The following is an 18,915-nucleotide window of genomic DNA, read 5'->3' as shown; positions in this document are numbered from 1 at the left end:
AAAATGTCAATAAATCATAATAGTTTGTGCTTATAAAGGGGGAAAGTTTCGATGGGTGTGAATACTAAATGTCATCTGAAAATAATGAAAGCCAAAGGAAAATAAAATCTTGAACATGGATGTTAATTAGCTTGAATGACAAACTGTTACAGTAAGTTGGTTTCAGTTGAACTCAAACATGATTTATGAATGGCATAGAGCCAGCCTGCAGTCTGAGAGCATGGCAGTTTGTCCTCAGACTGATGTTGATGGACACATGTTCCAGCTTTTGATCGGCTGGATTTAGTTTAACGAGATTCGTTCTGTGTGAGGCATTTCAGCATCAGACTCAGAACTCACGTAGCAGCTATGACTACTTCCTCTGTGGTGACCGGCTGAGTCCTCGATCGATCCTGTGTCCGCCTCAGTCTTCTGTCCACTGCTGCATTCCTGGAGCGCGGTTTGGGAATTCCTCCATCAATGCTCTTCTCCAGTTCCTGGAAAAGAAAAAACCCAGGAGATCATCATAAATAAATGCAATAAGCTGTGTAGGATCATCTCAAATGTTGAAGACAATGTTATGGAGGGAAGAAATCTATTCTATTATATCAGCAAGATTAGAAGTCAGAGTAAGAATTTATTATTTAATTAGCTAGCACATTGACCCATAACAACCACCAACTTTAATGTGTTTTATTTGGATTTTATGAGACAGATAAACACAAAGTAGAATCTATAATGTGAAGTGGCAGAAAACTCAGTTTTTATTTATTTTACTTAAACATATGACTAATATGGGGTCCAAATTAGTTATATTTAGCCTGGAGACACACTGTTCCAATAGTAATATTTGCATTATCCCAATATTGAAAAAAAATTTGAGATCGGGTATTGGTGACAATGTGCCAGATCCATAAAAGTGGATCTATTCAGCCTCATTCTACGCTCTGAGCAACATTATGCTTTATTATTATGTTTGGAATTTTCTGTATTGTATTGGTATAGACTGATACCAAAAGTCATATCTGCATAGGAAGTAAAAAAATAAAAAAAAGGAGATTGGTGCATCTGTAGTTTAAACCAAGGAAAGGTTCTAAAACAATGTCCACAACTTTGGACATGTAACAGAGAATTGCTTAATCCAAAAAAAAAAAAAAAAAAAACGGAAAGAGTATGCAGACCAACCAAACCGTACTTTTAAATTAAGAATACAAAAAAATGCATACTTGTTTTTCCACTTATTTATGCACTACTGTGTCTCAGTCTATCCCATACATGGAAACAGTCAAGACCCAACATCAGATGGAGCTGATATTTGTGTCTTTTATTAATAGCACATGTCTGCGAGTTCTGCATTTGAAACCAGGATGTAATTTAAAGTAACCAGCAGGCTAAAGGGCACTAAGGAAGGAGCTGCAACTCACCCTGAAGAGAGAGCGCTTCGCTGCCACGCTCAGTTTGGCTCGATCATCCAGCTTTTCTTCATCAGCTACACAAAACAGTGAAGCACAAAAAATAAAGGTTGGAAAATCTGTTTTTACTGGATAGGAAATATAAAACTATTCATTTGGTTCAGCAAAACTAGATTTGTTGCCTCTAAAATACTTCCTGATATCCCACTTATGTGATGAGCTATAAAATGTTAAGAACTTCACGAGTCCTTTGACATTGGTCACATTAATGTCCTGAGCAGATTCATTCAGGCATGCTAATGAAGCAATGAGAAAGCTATGGTGCATGCAGTGTTTGGCCTTTATACATGAGAGCACTGTAAATCAATATCAATACAAGTAGTGGGTGTTTAAAACATGGTGGTGCATGGAAGCAGGTGAAAATATCACTTTCATTTGCCACAGCATATTGAATAGTGAGGCTGAATTTGCTGTTGCACTTCATTTGAGATCAGAGTTACAGTTTTCAAATCACCGACACGTTTTCTTTAAAAATCGTAAAGTTCTTTGTTTTTGTTTCACAAAAACAACTGTTGATGAAAGCAGCATGAAAATCAAATGCCTGAGCTGCAGTTAAAACACTTTCAGGACACTTATCTTCGTGTTTGTTCAGCCCAGATGCTGAGAAAAAAACACTGTGCTGGGATCAATTATCCAAGGTAAAAATCATGGGGCAAGAAATGTTTATTAATTCCATGAGTTGGATAAAGCCTAGCAGATGTCGGCTTGAACTATTTCTCTTGTGTATATGTCGATTTATGAAGCTCAGGCCTGAACCTTGTTATATGGAATGTGCAAAATATAATCAAACTAGCGTTACTACAGGATAATCTTCACCTTTATTAAAGGTATAAGTCTCCATAAAAAGATGTCATTTTATAGCTGGCAGCAAAGATAAACCATTAAACATTAAGGGCCGAGGAGAAAAGACTCGAGATCTGCAGGTGTGTGTGTCATTACTGCTGCATTCATTCACACACACACACACACACACACACGCGCACGCACGCGCGCACGCACACACACGTTGTGCAAGACACATGACATCACCAAACAACTATTTCCTTTGATTGACTCAGCTGCACATAATTCTTGTCAGTACAAAAGTGTCCTGGCTGAACGTGTGTTTATGAGAACCAGATGAGTTGCTTTTGCCCTGAGAGTAGTTGCTGTTATGCTACTGTGAGCACCGTTAATGACTCTGAAACTCGACTCTAAAGTCCTTCCCCTCCTTTTATGAAATAAAAATCTGTGTGCAAACTAAAATAGCCCCAACTGCCTTTAAATATGTGAAATAATAGCAGAAGAAATGCCACTCAACAACAGACTTATAGAATATATGCAGCATCTTGCTGGAAACACTGAAGAACCTCAACTCCAGTCTGCTCCGTCCCTCGTCACTGGCTGCGTTTACATTACAAATGTGCGCAAAACTTTGACAATTTTCCATTACATAAGAAATGCGATCAAAATCACGTCATCCCACTACTTTGTCATTGTCTTCATCTTTTCCGCTAGAAGTAACTTTCTGTTGTTGACCCAGTGATGACTTGTGATGCGAAAAAGCAGTTTTGCGATGCAGCCGAAAAAACCCCACCTCATCCAAGCAAAAAAAAAAAAATGTATGGAGACCGTAGCAGGTGGTGAGATGCAAATCGATAATTCCATTGTCAATCCTTGAGACGTAAACCTTTTTGCTAGAACCAAACCAGACATTGACCAGCTACATAGAGACTTGACAATGGGGTATGGGCTCTAGAAGAGCACTAAATCAGGAACTTTGCTTTTTGATAAAACTCCAAGTTCACAGAATGAAACAGGACCCGTTTAATGGAAAACAAGACCCAAAGCCATCTATCCATCTCCAGTCCAATCCTACAGTCAAACAAACAAGAGTCCAACTCCTATGCTTGAGAGAAAGACTAAACCTAACTCTAACATGGACAGAGCAGGACACATGACCACAGCTTTAGAGATACCAATTAATCTTATTCAGTAGCTTAAATTTGATTTAATTTTAATCAAAACATGTTCTGTTGTCAGAAGATATTGCATAAGGGAAGATTGTTGGTGGCGTACCACCTTTTCCATTTCATCTGTCAACCATCGACTGTTGTGTGAACTACAGTCAAATGAAAACTTTTCATAAGTGAAAGATCACTCATGAATACACAAAGTCCTTGGAAAGCACATATTAGAAAACACTGAAAATCTATCAACTTAGCTTGTTCTGATACTTAAGATCTACTCAGAAATCTCTCTTGAATCAAACAGAAACATGACTTACCTTCTATGGAGGCAAAGTCTGAGCTCACACAGGACCTTCAAAAGTGTAAAGATAAAAAGAAAATCAGTAAAAGCTTCTTATTGAGTTGCAACAAAATAAGAGTTGATTGTGAAAGAAGACGCAAATAAAGTTAGTTGCTTCTGGTTTGCAGGAAAGAAATGAATAGAATAAGGCAACAGCAAAGCAGACTGAGCAGGAGCATTAGACAGCCTTAAGGAAGTCCGTGCTTTTCTGTGATCTTTGGCTCATTTCTCACAATTCATGCTTCTGAGCTGTGGTCACACGTCAAGACCGCTGCCAAAATCCAATTAGAGGAACCTTTGGTCATTAAACTTCCTTGTTTCCCAATGTTGGAGAGGCGAAATTAACGAGCGTGTTTATGGTCGATTATCAAGGTACTCCTATTGGTCAGACGGAAACCAAAACAAAGATAAGAACCTCATTAAGGATTAAAATGTTAAATAATTGACGATACAGTGCAAATGAGAAAATCAGAAGTGCTCACCAGATCAGGATTAAAAACATTTCTAATGATCTTAATTTGATTAACATGCAGTCATGAACATTTATTTAGTCTCCTCCCTCTAAGTCATGCATTCTCCAGTGTAAAGAAATACCTATGAGTTTCCTGCCGTTCAGCAGAAGTGACAGACTGAGTCCTAAACCTTTCTGAGGTCTTTCGACTCTCCCCAGGACAGATATAGAGCAGAGGCTGGTGCCCCCTTTCTCTAGCACCTCTCCAGGGGGCCTGGTAGGCCCTGTGTTCACTCGGATCCTCAATATCACTGAAGGGAGTGCAAAGGGAGAGGGGTCAACAGATAAAGAGCCCAAAGGAGAACAAAGTGATATGGTGGCACAAATGTGTCTCTTTAGACACACCTCCATTTCAAGTCCAGCACAGAAGCAATGCCATGCAGAAAAGTTAGCAGTGAAAGCATACATAAGCACTGGGCCGATGTAGAACCAGGCACAGTTGGAATAAAGGACGTAGTCATTCCACACGAAACCTAGTGTTAGGTTAGTTAGCCGATTAGCGTATGGACTTGAGAGTTTAGCAACTCTGTAAGCTCTAAATATGCTTTCATGTCAACTTCAGACATATTTTAGTAGCTTGTTAGTGTTACTGGCCAGCTGATGTTAGTTAAGAAGCTTCCGCAGCAGCCAGGCAGTAAGCAGCAATGATGTAACATTCAGCTTTTCCACCTACACCTCGTTCCTGCGCCTGCTTGGAGGCGTGGTGGTGCTCTCCATGTACGAGTTCCTGAGCTTGGCCACAGACACCCGACGGTCCTGTTGACTCTCTCTGGTCCCAACACTGTCACACTCCTGGACTTCTCTGAAGTCTTGTGGCTGAGTGTTCCTTTGACTTGAACCAACATCTGACACCAAGTGGTTGACAGCAGTCCTGGAGGTGGGGATGCTTTGGATTACATGGGGATGGATGTGGGTTGCTGTCGGTACTTTGTGAACATAAATGACATTTTCTTGCCCTCGAGGTCTCCACTCTGTTGCGTGCAGAGAGGCGCTGTGCTCAGGTTTCTCTGCTCTGGTATTTACTCCAGATCTTGGATGCTCCTCTAGAGCAGCATCCCGAGCCTGGCTGAGGCTGTACATCCCCATTTCCTCTTCACTTCTTCCTCTTTGTGGGTCCTCCATACTTCTCTCCCTACGACGGATCTCTGAAGGCAAGACGGCTTTCCTGCTCCTCAAGAGACCTTCCGTTTTCACCCCTTCCGCTTCCTCAGTCTCATCAAGTTCAGTCCGTTTTTCTTGGTCCTGCTCGGCTCCAATTGTCGGACCAGAGGTCATAGACAGGTAACTTGGGTAACCACCAAGATCCTCTCCTCCTTTGTGACTAGATCTGCTGAAATGACCTTGAGGGTCGTGATAGGCCTGAAAGTAGGTCTGCTGGGGGCCTGCTGGCTCTCCGTGGTATCGGCTTGGAGCAGAAGTCTGGGGTCGGTGCTGAAGCTGTCTGTGGTATCCAGAGATGTCAGTGAACTTTTCTGGCTCTGGATTTCTCTGGTGCCCGTCCTCTCTGGCAAGCCTCTCCCTAACTTTGATTCTTCAGGGAAACAAAGAGCTAGTTACCATTTGGGAAACGTTGGTGTAGAAATGGAAGCAGATACAAACTCATAATGGAAAAACATTGTTAAGTCAGCCTGGCTGAAAATCCAAAACCTGCATTGCCAGGTCAGGCTCATCAATACATACATTGTTATTATCCCCATTCCATTATTGTGCATCTCTTATAAAGCAAGTAACGAACATACTAAAACATCATTAATAAGTACTTTGTTTCCTCCTGTATCGAGCAGTGGGTAAATGGCTTGAAAATAGGGACACACTAATACAATCAGCACAGATTTTCTTAATTTTGGGAGGTTGGCTCTTGGCAGATTTCAGCATCAGTCAATGTCCACCTTTGCTTTGCTGTGAGAGGACTGACTGACCCACAAACTAGGTGGTCAGTTGAGTAAATTGTCACCTCACTACAAAAAAAAAATACAAAATTTAGTAAAATCTGTGTTGGCCAATATTAGAATCCGCAGGTCTTTTTAAAGATCTGTGATTGGCCAGGAAACTGCAATCGGTGCACACTTAAAAACAGTGTTGAGGCTCAGCAAGGTGGACAATACAGAATCTATTGCAGTCAGAAAATGCTGACGATGGATGTAAATCATTTTTAATATATGAATACAAAAGTATCCTGCAAAAGTATTCTGCCATTTTCAATTTTTTTCACAGTACAAACAGCTGGAAAGATTTACTGGAATTCTACATGATGGATTTCAACCTTTCTATTGCAGCTCTAATTGTACGTTTAGTGCTTTGCTGTAGGAAGGTGAACCAATGGTCAATTCTCCAGTAACTTAAAGCCTCCAAGAGGCTTTCTTCCATTCCTCACCACATGATGTTGCCACCACTATTTAAAAGCTTTCAGTGTGTTAAACTTTGCCAACTTTATTCCTAACATGTCTCCTACAGATTAAGTGACTTTTGAAAACAAGATAAGAGTTTTATTTTTTACGTAGGTGGGGAAACCATGCAGTCATTTCCTCCCACTTCCTAATTACCACTATGCATTTCTTTGTGTTGGTCTTTCACAATAAAATACAGTAAAGCTTGAGCTTATGAAGTGATTAGAATGTAAAGACGTGCCTTGAAAAAAATACTTTTGCAAGGCACTGTATACAGTAGGATGCACACACACACACACTGTACAATCAATACATGTAAGAGCAGAGGGTAAGTAACAATTGAAATCTGTCAGTTATATTTTGTGTAAATATTAACCAGACACAGGCAACTGAAGCGTGAAGAAGATGGAGTTATGGTCCGATGGGCTTATGATAGTGAAGATGATGATGTCAGGTGACTTAATTTCTCTTCCATTTAGTTAAACTAAATGGAAGAGAAACTAAATGGAAACATTTAGTTTCCATTTAGTGAAATTAAATGGAGCCCACACTGTGCAAGTGGTATGACGGTCCTGGGTCCCTGGAAGACCAGCAGGTTAAAAGCAGCTGCTCATGAAGGTTGGTGGGTCTAGGGTTTAGCCCGACTCAATGAGGGGGAGGGGGGACACACAACCAGCCTGTGTGTGTACCTTGAAGGCCAGTTGATGAGGGAGTGGGTATCACCCTCGGCATCAGTCTGGAGGAACCAATCAGAGCTAAGGGTCGCTCCTGCACTGCTCCGTAGAAAACCCAGTGGGAAACACGAGTGAGTGACCAGGTATGTGGGGGAACAGTCTGCAGCGGTCTACACACCACCACATTACACACATTGAGCTTGACCACAGTAGGAATGAACCTGGTCACCAGAAGAATAATAAAAAAAAACAAAAAAAACCTCTGCCTGGTTACAGAATTCACAGTTTCTGTGGTTTTAGAAGAGACCTTAACTACAATAAAATCCCCCAATCTCTTATGTAAGGAGCTGTGGTCAACATGTTCACAATCTTTTCACGTAAATGATAATTTTCTACAGACAGAAGGATCGTTTTCCTTCTCGTGATTAAACAAAGTCACGAACAATAACGTCACACACAGCTGAAGATAAATGGACTTCAGTTGGAGGAACTTGGGACTAAGACCAGAAAGACTAATTCAGATCAGATGAATATCCGATCCCGTTTAGAATCAATAGCATGTGAGGAATTATTGTATAGTCACATATTTATGTCTGTGTATAAAGACATAAATATGAGCTTCCATTAGACATATCTTTGTCACTCCAGGGGAGAAATGGTTTGTGGTCTTTTGCCAAAGGCAAAAGAGAAATCCTACAACCATTCCATTTGTGTTTATATTTTGTGAAGAAGGAACTTGTACTAAAAGTTGTTTTTAAGAGGTCTCTGTGTCGTTTCCTTCAGTGGATTTTGCTGTGGAGCCCAACAGGCATGGCGGTGAACAGGTTAGTCTAAGGGTTTGGTTGGTTGGACACAACGCAGTGTGAAAGAGAACCACAGCAACTGGAATTGTAATAAATGTTGCCAGACTAACGGGTGGGAAAACACCCTTAATTATGTGTTTTACAGCCACATGGCATCATTTGATAACATAGTCAAGTAACTGTTACCTTGATCTGTAATAAAAATGCTACATATATTAAATGAAATTTGACTTTATAATTTAACATCTTAAAATTGGGCCTTGTCTCTTTGAAAAACTCTTGCTCTTTCTGAAAAGCCGCCTTCATAAAGTCATCATAACGTCGCTCCTACCCCACCCTAACCCTTTTAATGTTTTTCACCAACGTTTCACTGAAAAGTAGTATTTTACATAATCCTACCTCTGTCCAAACTGAAAAGCTACTTTCAAAAGGTCAAAATGGACTTTTGAGGTTCAGGTTCAAATCAAACATATACTGAAATGTTTCTCCCCCCATTAGCCCCACGGATCCTGAAAGAAGAGGTTTTCTTCTTTGTTTCTGTATCTTTATGCTGGGCTGGTTTTGATCAAACCCAGCTGTGGGTCAGAGGTGTGACCATGGAGTCGCGCTGAGCCAGCCTGTAACAAACACCCACCCCTGCTCCATAGGAACTAGCTTCCCAGCCAAGTTTTGAAATCTGAGAGGGACACTGAGGACAGAGTGAGAGGGTGAAGCGGACATGAGCGCAGACGGATGAGCACCGACAGCCCAGTCGTGTGAAGAATAGAGCAATGCATCTTCATAGGTTTGTTCGTAGCTGTGCATAGCAGGGTTATGGGCTGGTCAATGTTTGGGTTGGGTCAGGGAGCTCTTACAACACATCAGGAACATTTAGAGGTGCTCACAAATTCCTTCAACACTTAAGTCTGCACGTAAGTCCAAACTGGTTGAATTCTAAGATTTTTGTGGAAGCAGAACAATTATCTTCGAGTGCTAAGGAGATATTCCCTGGCTGACACGAAAACTTTGAGGATGCGAGTCAGTTCTAAACACAAACAGAATCCAAGGCAAAAGTTCATTCTGGTTCCTCAAGCACCTTGGACCATTTGGCTGACACTGTGAAAAATGACCTTGCCCCAACTCACTTAGCATGCCATGAAATAATTAAAGACAACTTAAGAATTTATGCCAGTAAAGTTGACATTTGTGCCGTTCCAAAAGCAGAGATCAACTTTCAGAGCAACAGATGAATGCAAAACCAGAGGCTGGCATCATCCCAACAGCCATGGAAATCACTCTTGTGAAACAAACAACTCAGCCAGGAGTGGCTCATTTGGGAATTTAAAGAACAAATAAAACCGTATAAAATACGGTTTTAAGTGAAATAAAACTGTAATATGTAAATGCATTGCATACAGTATGTAGGTATAGGTAGAGTATAGATAGAGTTGACATAAACACACAAAAAAAGTTGGGACATGTAGTCACAGCAAGTAAAACCATTTACGAATGCTACAACAGTGCTCTGACTTGAACCCTGTGTAGTCGGGGACAAAGGAGAAGAAATTCCTTGCCGTTATCTACTAAAGAAGCCTATCCTACTGAAACATACAAGGAGTCTCCTGAAGGACATCAAGAGTACTCACCCCTGCCTGCTGAGGATACTGTGTGCCTGCTGCTCGATGAACATATCACCAGGAGATGAAGCATGTTTGGGAGAGGAAAGTGACAAATGCCTGCTAATCTTTGGTGAACTGGGAGGCAGCGATGCCACAGGGTCTTTAGCAGGCACCCTGGCAGAGAACGATGACGTTACGTCCATGTACGAAGAAGTGGACTCGGGTGGAGCGGCTCGGCGCTGGTTCTCCAGGTTCATCAGTCGCTCCCGCTCGGAGAACGAGTCCACACTGGTGCGAGCCACGTCGTAGACCGGGTCAGGGTGTCTCTGGGGTGTTGCATAGCTGCCTGCCTTCGGGCTACTGACCACAACACCGCTGTAGACGCTCAGGGAGGCATCCCTGCCTTCATCCCTTAAAGGTTCTCCTCTTTTGCGCCTCTCTGAGCCGTCGGATTCTTTCCGGGTGCGGGTGTAGCGTGATGCATAATCCAGGTCGAGGTCCTGATCCAAGGAGATGCCGTAGCGTTCAGCCAGTTGCCTGCGGCGCTCTGCCTTGTAGCGGGCAATGCGTGCAGCTTTGGATTCCTGCTCTGGGGCAGCAGTGGTAGGTAGTGAACTGTGAACTGGCTCAGTGTGCATGGAGGACAGAGTGTCGGGCCTAAATTGACCTCTGGACTCTCGATCGGGAAACTTCACAGGCAGGTCTGGGTTCTCATAGCCTTCCATGCCGTACCGCTGGACTGTCACTTCACAGAAAACAGCACATAATGAGTACATTAAAACTCTTATAGTTAGTAATTCATCTGAATAATACTCACCAGCATGGGACTCGCAGAGGTCGGACGCCCTGGTGTAACGTGGCGTGTCTTCTTCCAGAAGCCGATTGGCCACCAAGTTGGGCAGCAGGGACTGATGAACTTCCCCATCAATGCCCTCCAGTCTTCGAGCGATGCGCTCCTTTCTTCATAGTAATGGGAAGGAAAGAACCGTCAACATCAAGACACGTCGTCACTCAACATACTGTTTTTAAAGACTCTTGTAGCCTGGATGTGGTAACTTTATGACCTTACCTGTTCATTTCCCAGTCACTTGTACTTGTGGAAATGCCTTCAAAACGTTTCCTTAACTCGGACACTTAAAAGAAGAGGGCATTAATTTTAGGAAATGAGAATCTTAAATGAAGTTGCTTTTGAATACTGAAACATTTACAGTGCTGTGAAAAAAAGAGAATCGTTTCTGCTTTGTCATCAGAATTATGTTTCAAAAGATCAAAGATCACCTGAGTAAATACAAAAAAACAGTTTTAAATCCCAACTATTTGGAGACAAAAAAAAGAAGTTATAAGCAACCCAATCTGACCCCAAAATGTAATTGCCCCCCTGACCTAATAATATGAGATATTGTTTTCAAAGCTAAAATACAAGACATGCTCTTTTAGTAGTTGGATATAACAAAGTTTTTTGACATGAGATCTTGAAGTCTACACGTTTCAGATATTATATGACTTGGACATAAAGGTGAGTACTTTAAAACTGAGATATTGTATTATTGTTCAAGACACTTATTGAAATTTAACAAAGGCTCTTAAGTGGCTGAGTTGTTGACAAGATTGATGAAAAGATTTCTCATCAGCCGAGACAACAACACTTGCACAAACGATTAAGAAAAAGCCTCCACTTTGAAAGTGAATGGCATCGTTTTCAGTTACACAATTTCATGTGCAGCTACAGCCCTACCCTCCTCCAATGAAGATCCAACGTTCTTTACCTTTGGGGAGACTGGCGGGGAGACTAACATTTACGTCCTTGGGCGGATCGTCTTTTTCCTCGTAGGAAAATTCCTTCGGGAAGCTGAGGAGAAAAATATGAACTCTTACTGAAATAGGAGTGGGCCATTTTTTCCACCCCGTCGGTGGGGCTGTGAAGACCAGGAAGTCAAGTCAATTTTAGTTGTACACCCTGATCATTACACCTTCAACCTCGCACTGACACAAGGGACCATTTTTTGTCACTTAAACACAAATCAAGTCAATTAAGAATATTAGACAAAACCACAATAATGCAGCAGAGTTATAACAGGCTTGGTAGGACGTGTCCAGAGATTAGGGGAAAAAAAGAAAAGATCTTGTGGTTTTATCCATTCTACCACGAATGGTTGTGAACAATGAATATACTAGATAATTTTATATGGAACCAGCATTTGTTTTCATATTGAAATATCTCAACATGTGATTCTGAAATTCTGCCTATATCTACGCTATGGTTCACGATGTTCAGGATTGGGTTGGTGTCTCCAAAGGGGCTCCATACAGCTCCAGGAGGCACTCCACAAAGCTGCATGAATTAACATCACAGTGTATTATGTTTATTACAAAAATAAAGTTGCTTAATGGAAACATGGAACTTTCAAAAGAAACTCATGTTTTGATCATTTTTGCTGCTGGGTTAAGGTGGTTTTTCGGCTAGTTTATTTTGCAAAGCTGCAATAGAAACACTTTTCATAACACATGAATCATGTCAAGCTAATGTTACTACTGACGGAAAAGACATGGAAGACAGGAAGTAGTAGGACAATGGTATGGCATACTTTTTTAATTACTTCACACGTGAACAAACTTATTCATGTATGATTTTAACTGCGTTTTTTTATTTGATGGAAACACTGCAATTGCAAAATTGCGTTTTTTTTCCTAAATCAGCGAATCATCAACTAAGTTTTACAACCAGTTGTAATAGAAGCAGTTAATGATGGCCCTCTAAACCGGCACCAAATCATTTAGAACCACTGAGCAAACATGAGAACATTTATGTAACTTAATGTTTTGAATATATTTACAACCTTTCATCTAAAGAAGCTCATGCACAGCTGGCCACTAGCAAAACTAGAATTTACCAAAGCGACTGTTCAAGTTTAGGAGAATATTGCAACACTTAAGTAAATAAATCCAGAGAGCTGTCGGCACGTCTGTTTAGCTTTCTATTGGTTTACACAAGAACTATTGTGTCTTTAAAAAAAAAAAGAAAAAAAGAAATTCAACAAACTTCTATAAAACTTGTTGCCTCTCTTACCTCAGCGCTCTCTTCTGTAGGACCCTAGGATTACTGGCTTTAACGGGGGTCTCACTCCCGAGTCCTATGGGCAGATGAAACGATTAGACATGACTCCGTTTTCATTTATTAGTTCCAGTCTGAATAGCAGAACCTTTCAGTCAAAGGTCTTCATGGGCTGAAACACGCCGACTGGAAATCTTAACCTGAACCAATGAGTCGGTGTGTAGCTTCTTGGCAAACAAGTCTCATTAGCTAATGAAAAAGTTGTCCCGTTAGTTTTCCACCATGCATGTGCACACAAATCATTGATGTATGTACACATCACACTGACAGTGCAACTACAAATTCTAATGTATTTTATTGGACTTTTACATTGTAGGATTTGATTTAAAAATGAGCCCAAAGTGGATTATTAAATTATGCAACATTTGGGAGGGAAATGACTGATTTTCACCATCTCCCCAACCCCCACCCCTCCAAATGCTATCCTCTGTCAACCCCTCAGTCTAATTACATCTACAGGTTTCTTGGTATATGCCTCTTATCCGTTTTGCCCTGAAATATTTGCAGAACAGCTCAGTCATATTGGATGAAAAGCATTTGAGCATTAATTTAAGTTTTTAACTGAATTTATTTTTGCCACTTTTCCATTGTAAACCAGTCACTGAATGCCCAACGAGCATCCTGTCAACAGATTCTTCCATCTGCGTTTTTGATATTTGAAGTTCCGGCAGAGATACCATGAACCTTTTGACTGATCAATGATCTGCCTGTCTGGATCGTCACTTCAGGTGGTCGGCCATGCCATAGGTTTTTATTTGGAAAATGAAAACAAAAACCTCCTACTTCCCACTTTGATTAGAATACGTGTTGGACCATCATAAGAGTTCCAAAAAAATATTTGTGGGTGGAAAAGTTGTAGAATTTTAAATATTTTTGAGGCCCTTAGATCAACTCTCTCCCTTTGATCAATCCCAAGTGGCCCGTATGACCGTTTCCCTGACTAAAGTGACTCATAACGTTGCATTGCAGTGCAGCTCGAAAGGTTATAAAGTTGCTCAACACCAAAACATCTTTTGAGCGGTACTGCCTTTGCCCTCCTCTCCAGATCAGCAAGTCTTTGTTACAGACACTCAGGTTGGTGCTTTAAGCCCAGCTTACTAAAGCAAAACAACATTTGGGGAAAAATAAGAAGAGTAATTTAGAGAGGGTCTTGTGTCAGGATGTATTGGGGTGTAGCCGAGTATTGTTTCAGCTGGGAGGAATACTGCTTAGGAAAACAAAACTCGCTCCCTGTGGATCCTGAATGATAATCCCGGTTATCTGAGCTGGCTTTTTTTTTTGTTTGTTTTGGTTTCTTTGTTGACAAGATTAGGTTGAAAAAATTCCAATGGATGTTTCAAATACTTGGATAAGTCCTACACACCCAGTTTCTTCATTAAGTGCAGTCACTAAAACGTCTGTGTTGCTTGGTGAATGTTAAAGTCAAAGTATGCAACATGCAGATGTAGCAAGCAGCCAATTGTCATAAATGCTAGCTTTCGATATTTATTTTTTTTAGTTTTATTTAAACTCTAACCAGGTGAGTTCTTAAGAACAAATAATAATAATAATAATAATACATTTTATTTGTAGGCGCCTTTCTGGACAAGGTAAGAAAAAACAAAAACACAAACAAGATTTATAAGACGGTACAAAGATAATTAAAGGTTGTATGCTAGTTCAAACAAATGGGTTTTGAGTTTGGACTTAAAATATTGCAAAGACTCGATGTTCCGGAGATCAGGTGGGAGTGAGTTCCAGAGTTTGGGAGCAGAGCGGCTGAATGCTCTGCTCCCCATAGTGACAAGACGAGCAGGGGGGACGGTGAGATGGACAGAAGAAGAGGATCTGAGGGAACGGGTGGGTGTGACAATGTGAAGGAGGTCCGAGAGATATGAAGGTGTGAGGTTGTGAACTACTTTAAAAGTTAGAAGAAGTATTTTATAGTTCTTCTGTAAATGTAAATTCTTATTCACAATAAAAATCTGGCAGGGAGGGAAGGTAATGTACACAGGTAGGTGTGTAATTAAACTATGTCTTAAAGGCCTAAAAAAGTCAGAAAATTGCGGGGGGAAAAAAGCAAGACAAAAACTGAATTCAACAACCAGTGTGGGTCTTCATACGACATCAGGTAAATCAGGATGAAGGTCATTTATTGACCCCCGGTGTAGGGTCAGATGAAGTTCTTTGGTTTATAGCAGCTTCTCTGCTGCCTGGTCCGACTTTGGCCTGAATTTGTAGGGACATAAACACCTTTAAAGATCAGCAGCCATCAGGTTTCACAAGTCTCTGACTTGCAGCTTATTTTTATGCCTCACAATGAACTTAAACATCCCAGAGGAAGTTGACTCACCAATACTACACCGTCGTAAAGGTAGTAACATTCCCATAATTGCCATGAACTGTAAGATGAACTAAGGAACTGCAGATTAAGGTGATTAAGGTTACATCCACACATAAGCTCTTGATTTTTATTCTGATTTTTTGCTGAATCTTTTGTTTCGTTTCATGCCACTGGTTGTCAGAGCAATCAGACTCCTTTGTGAACAGTTTACGACCTAAAGAATGTAGATTTCACTTGGCAGCGAGAGAGAGAGTTGGATATAAGACGATCAGACTGCAGGTGCTTTTTAAACCATCTGATTTAGCACCACATATGGAAACGGCACAGATTTGAGTTTTTTTTCAGGGGGTGAAAAGATTGAAGTGGGGGGGGTTCAGACTGGAGGATGGAACCAAAAATGTAGTTGTATTTCAACCACTGAGTGCAGCTAAAGGACAACCTCAAACACGCACTGCAACTCATTTACATTGATTAATTAAATGCCATGAGTTTAAAGCCACACCTCTTTACTCTCCAATCCCACCTGCATGCTCTGAAAGCTCATATGACCTCAAGCGATCTCAACTTGTATGATGGAGAAGGACGAATTTAACAGATGTGTAAACAATAAGTTACAGAAAGTTGTACATCTGTTGTGGAACTATGAGCTGAACTAAAACAGACAGTTCTAAAGAATCTCTAATTGTTGTTTCAGTCCAGGTTGGATCAGAACCACGTGATAAAACCAACTTCACTAACAAATATCACAAAGAGCTTGTACCACAAGATTTTACTGCTCCAATAATTTAAAATGTGAAATGTCAACACATGGTTCCGCCACGGTTAAAAGTTGACGAGTGTTGTAACCATAGAACCACCAGGTTCTGAGCAAGAGTCCGAGTTCTTGAAAGAATTACAGTGAGCCGAACCGGAAACGTGCCGCTAAGTCAACTGGCATTCATGCCAAAGTGCAAAGCCTTGTCCTGAAAACAGCCACAAACTTTACAGTTGCTCACCTACTCTAACGGACCGGAGAGTAGAGTTCTGAATAAACCATCCACACAAAGTATGAAAGCTTTCATGGAGGCAAAAAAAAAAAAAAAAAAATCTAAGATTGAATGCAGTGCCATCAAATGTTAGCTTTAACAAAGATATGAACAAGCCTGTGTGTCAATGTTTAAAATTAGCGTAACCACATGGCTCACTCTTGATGGAAAACAGAGGACTACTTTGACATGATTTTACCTCAAAGCCTTAAACCACGCCTGAATACACCCCTGACCCCCATCCAGCCTCAGTTCTCAAACTAATGCTTCTAACCGTGGACCACCTGCTGTGGATTCCCCTCCAGATAAGCACAGAGCAGGCAGAACAACATTCAGCTCCCACTCAGAAAATATTACAGAGAATGGGGGGAATGAGAGGCATTCAGATACAGGAACGGAGCAGTGTTTGGTGAGATGTCCAACATAACCGAACATACACCAGAAGTGGCAGCTGACAGAATCTATTATTCCACGGATTTGACAAGTGACAAACTAAACATTTTTCACTCGCATCAGTTTGAGCTTTAATGCAGAAGGTAGCGGGTCATCTTAGGGCTAAGCCTCGCCTGCTACTCCGAGACTCCCAAGTCAACATAACCCCAGATTAATCCTCAACACTAAAATCCTTAAATGCTGCTGTTGATCAGGTCAATGAATAACACTAAAAGTAACTAAAAGTTAGGGCCAAGGGACTGACAGAGGAAATGCTTCTCAAAGAATGTTTTCAACTGTTTCTGGATAGAGGAGCAGCAGATAAACACACAGTGAGATGCATCGACAGCAGGAGACCTACCAAACATGTCTCAGCAACATGGATCTACTTTAACAACATTTTGTCAATTTCAGTCTACAGTGCCATGGTTTGAGATATATATATATATATATATATATTAGAGAGAGAGAGAGACCAAAATTTTACAAAAAGAACCTTCCAGACGACAAGCAGCACATGAAAAATCTCAGCCCACAGCACATCAAAGATACTCTTATGCATCCATTATGTAATATTTGGTCATATTTGTAACATTTGACCAAAATATTAACATTAGCTGGTCAAACTCCTGTTTGTCTATAGTAGTGTTTCCATCCAAATGTCCTGGGAATTATGAGCAAACTTTTAAGATGTTGCAGAAAAGACGAAGCATGTCAATTAGACATGCTTCCATCATCTACTGGTTTGAAGCGAATCAACACGGCTACGCAAAATAAGAAAGGTCGCAAACTAGCATGGACCACACATCTTTGAAAAATTGATCGAGTTCTAACCTCCCAGATTGAGGTTTGGAATTAGACATTTTTAGCCTGCTTCTGGTAAGGCACAGGGCCAAATGTTTTCTACGTTGGAATTTATTCGGCAAATGTGTTTCAGTCTTCCCTTCAGTGCATCAGTGCTTTCATTAAAAAGCCAATAACCACCTAAAGTGAGTACTTTTTTTTTTGCAAAGCTGAGAATGTCATTTTGATTTTTAAGTGTACGTTAAAAAAAATAAAAAATAAAAAAATAACATTGATGGAAAGACGTTTTATGACTGCTGGGATGCGGAAAATGCTGACCGAGAAATCCACTGCAATTCCTCGAATACCCTGGAATTTTTTAAATATGTGAATATGATCTAATGAGTATGGGATTTATTTCTTCTCAAAATAAGTTTTCCCAACTTTTATAATGATGCTTACGATATAGAACACTGATGAAAACAGACTAATGGAGGCGAAGGCCTCTGACAGGAGATAGCTGTATGGTGGAAAGCATAAGTAAAACCTTACAATCAATAAGAGTAACCATCATCAACTGCAAAACTCAAAAAATATGTTAGAACTAACAAGTCATATCAAAATAGGAATGCGAGGAGCTAGCATTAGCCGCAGACTTTAGCAAGCACTCCCCTATGCAAAGATCTTCAAAAAAGATTTGAGTGTTTATGAAAAATTCGCAGCTATACCATTTTGAATCAGATATTCCTATATGAATAAACCACAAAGGTGTGTGTCCTAGGTGATGTTAGCACATTATAGCAACTTTTTGAAAAGCACTTTGGAGCAAAAACCCTTGAGTGGACAAAATATGTCATTCATAAGTCATTGATGAAGAGTCATTGGTGACTCAGAAGAGCATACAGTCACTGATGGAAACCACATTTAGCTACTTTATTTTACTAAAAATGTTTTCATGGCTTACGTATACATCGTCAGGCATAACTTTACAAATCCTTCGAAGTTTCTGTTGTACCGAAACATACCGATGTACCTTCCACAACATTTATTAATAATAGAATATTTGAAAGTTTTCCTTTGAATTTTTATATCACGATTTATCAGTGCACCCCTAATCACATAATCTGCTTGGACCAAAGGAGGCTGACAAACACAAAGTGTTAGAAATACAAGAAAGCTGTTCTGTGCATCAGAATTCAGGTCAGCAGTTTACCTTTTCAGAAACCTATAAAGATGAAAGCATCATATTTCTAATATAAAAGAGATTTTTGGAATGAATGGATTTCCTAGGTAAACTCTGCCAACAGCTTTTAAAGTGAAGCTCTCCATTAGAAAATGTGCACTTGCTGCTGCCAATGAATTTTGGGACAGAAAGGCAAGTTGTTTAAACTCTGCTGTGATAAGCCATCTTGTTACTGAAAGATAGTTCATTCACAGAAAAACAACGAGACATTTAAAATATGGCATACAGAATATTGATAAGAATCAATATGTGGTCCGTTCCAATACAAGTGGACAGTAGTTGAT

The 18,915-nt window shown here is 40.4% G+C and overlaps 1 protein-coding gene across 18 annotated transcripts in view; it reads right to left on the bottom strand.

Annotated features, from left to right (window-relative positions):
* svila (supervillin a) overlaps positions 1–18,915 on the bottom strand; it is a 66,671-nt gene that overhangs the window by 26,913 nt on the left and 20,843 nt on the right. For 12 of the 18 annotated variants that reach the window (XM_081601322.1, XM_081601323.1, XM_081601313.1 and 9 more), the window contains exons 2-12: positions 12,781–12,844; positions 11,480–11,562; positions 10,783–10,846; positions 10,531–10,673; positions 9,741–10,458; positions 7,328–7,411; positions 4,925–5,782; positions 4,335–4,502; positions 3,718–3,752; positions 1,404–1,468; positions 340–476 (exon numbers count right to left, since the gene is read on the bottom strand). In XM_081601322.1, coding sequence (XP_081457448.1) covers positions 340–476; positions 1,404–1,468; positions 3,718–3,752; positions 4,335–4,502; positions 4,925–5,782; positions 7,328–7,411; positions 9,741–10,458; positions 10,531–10,673; positions 10,783–10,790 — 2,216 coding nt within the window. In that variant the 5' untranslated portion in view covers positions 10,791–10,846; positions 11,480–11,562; positions 12,781–12,844. The remainder of the gene's footprint in view (positions 1–339; positions 477–1,403; positions 1,469–3,717; positions 3,753–4,334; positions 4,503–4,924; positions 5,783–7,327; positions 7,412–9,740; positions 10,459–10,530; positions 10,674–10,782; positions 10,847–11,479; positions 11,563–12,780; positions 12,845–18,915) is intronic. The other 6 variants (XM_081601320.1, XM_081601321.1, XM_081601324.1 and 3 more) reach the window with 4 other exon arrangements.

The sequence above is a fragment of the Poecilia reticulata genome, chromosome 20 (assembly GCF_904066995.2).
Source record: "Poecilia reticulata chromosome 20, P_reticulata-male-v2, whole genome shotgun sequence".
In the NCBI taxonomy this organism is placed as follows: Eukaryota; Metazoa; Chordata; class Actinopteri; order Cyprinodontiformes; family Poeciliidae; genus Poecilia; species Poecilia reticulata.
Note: the sequence above shows the minus strand (reverse complement) of the source record. Positions and strands in the feature narration are given on the sequence as shown.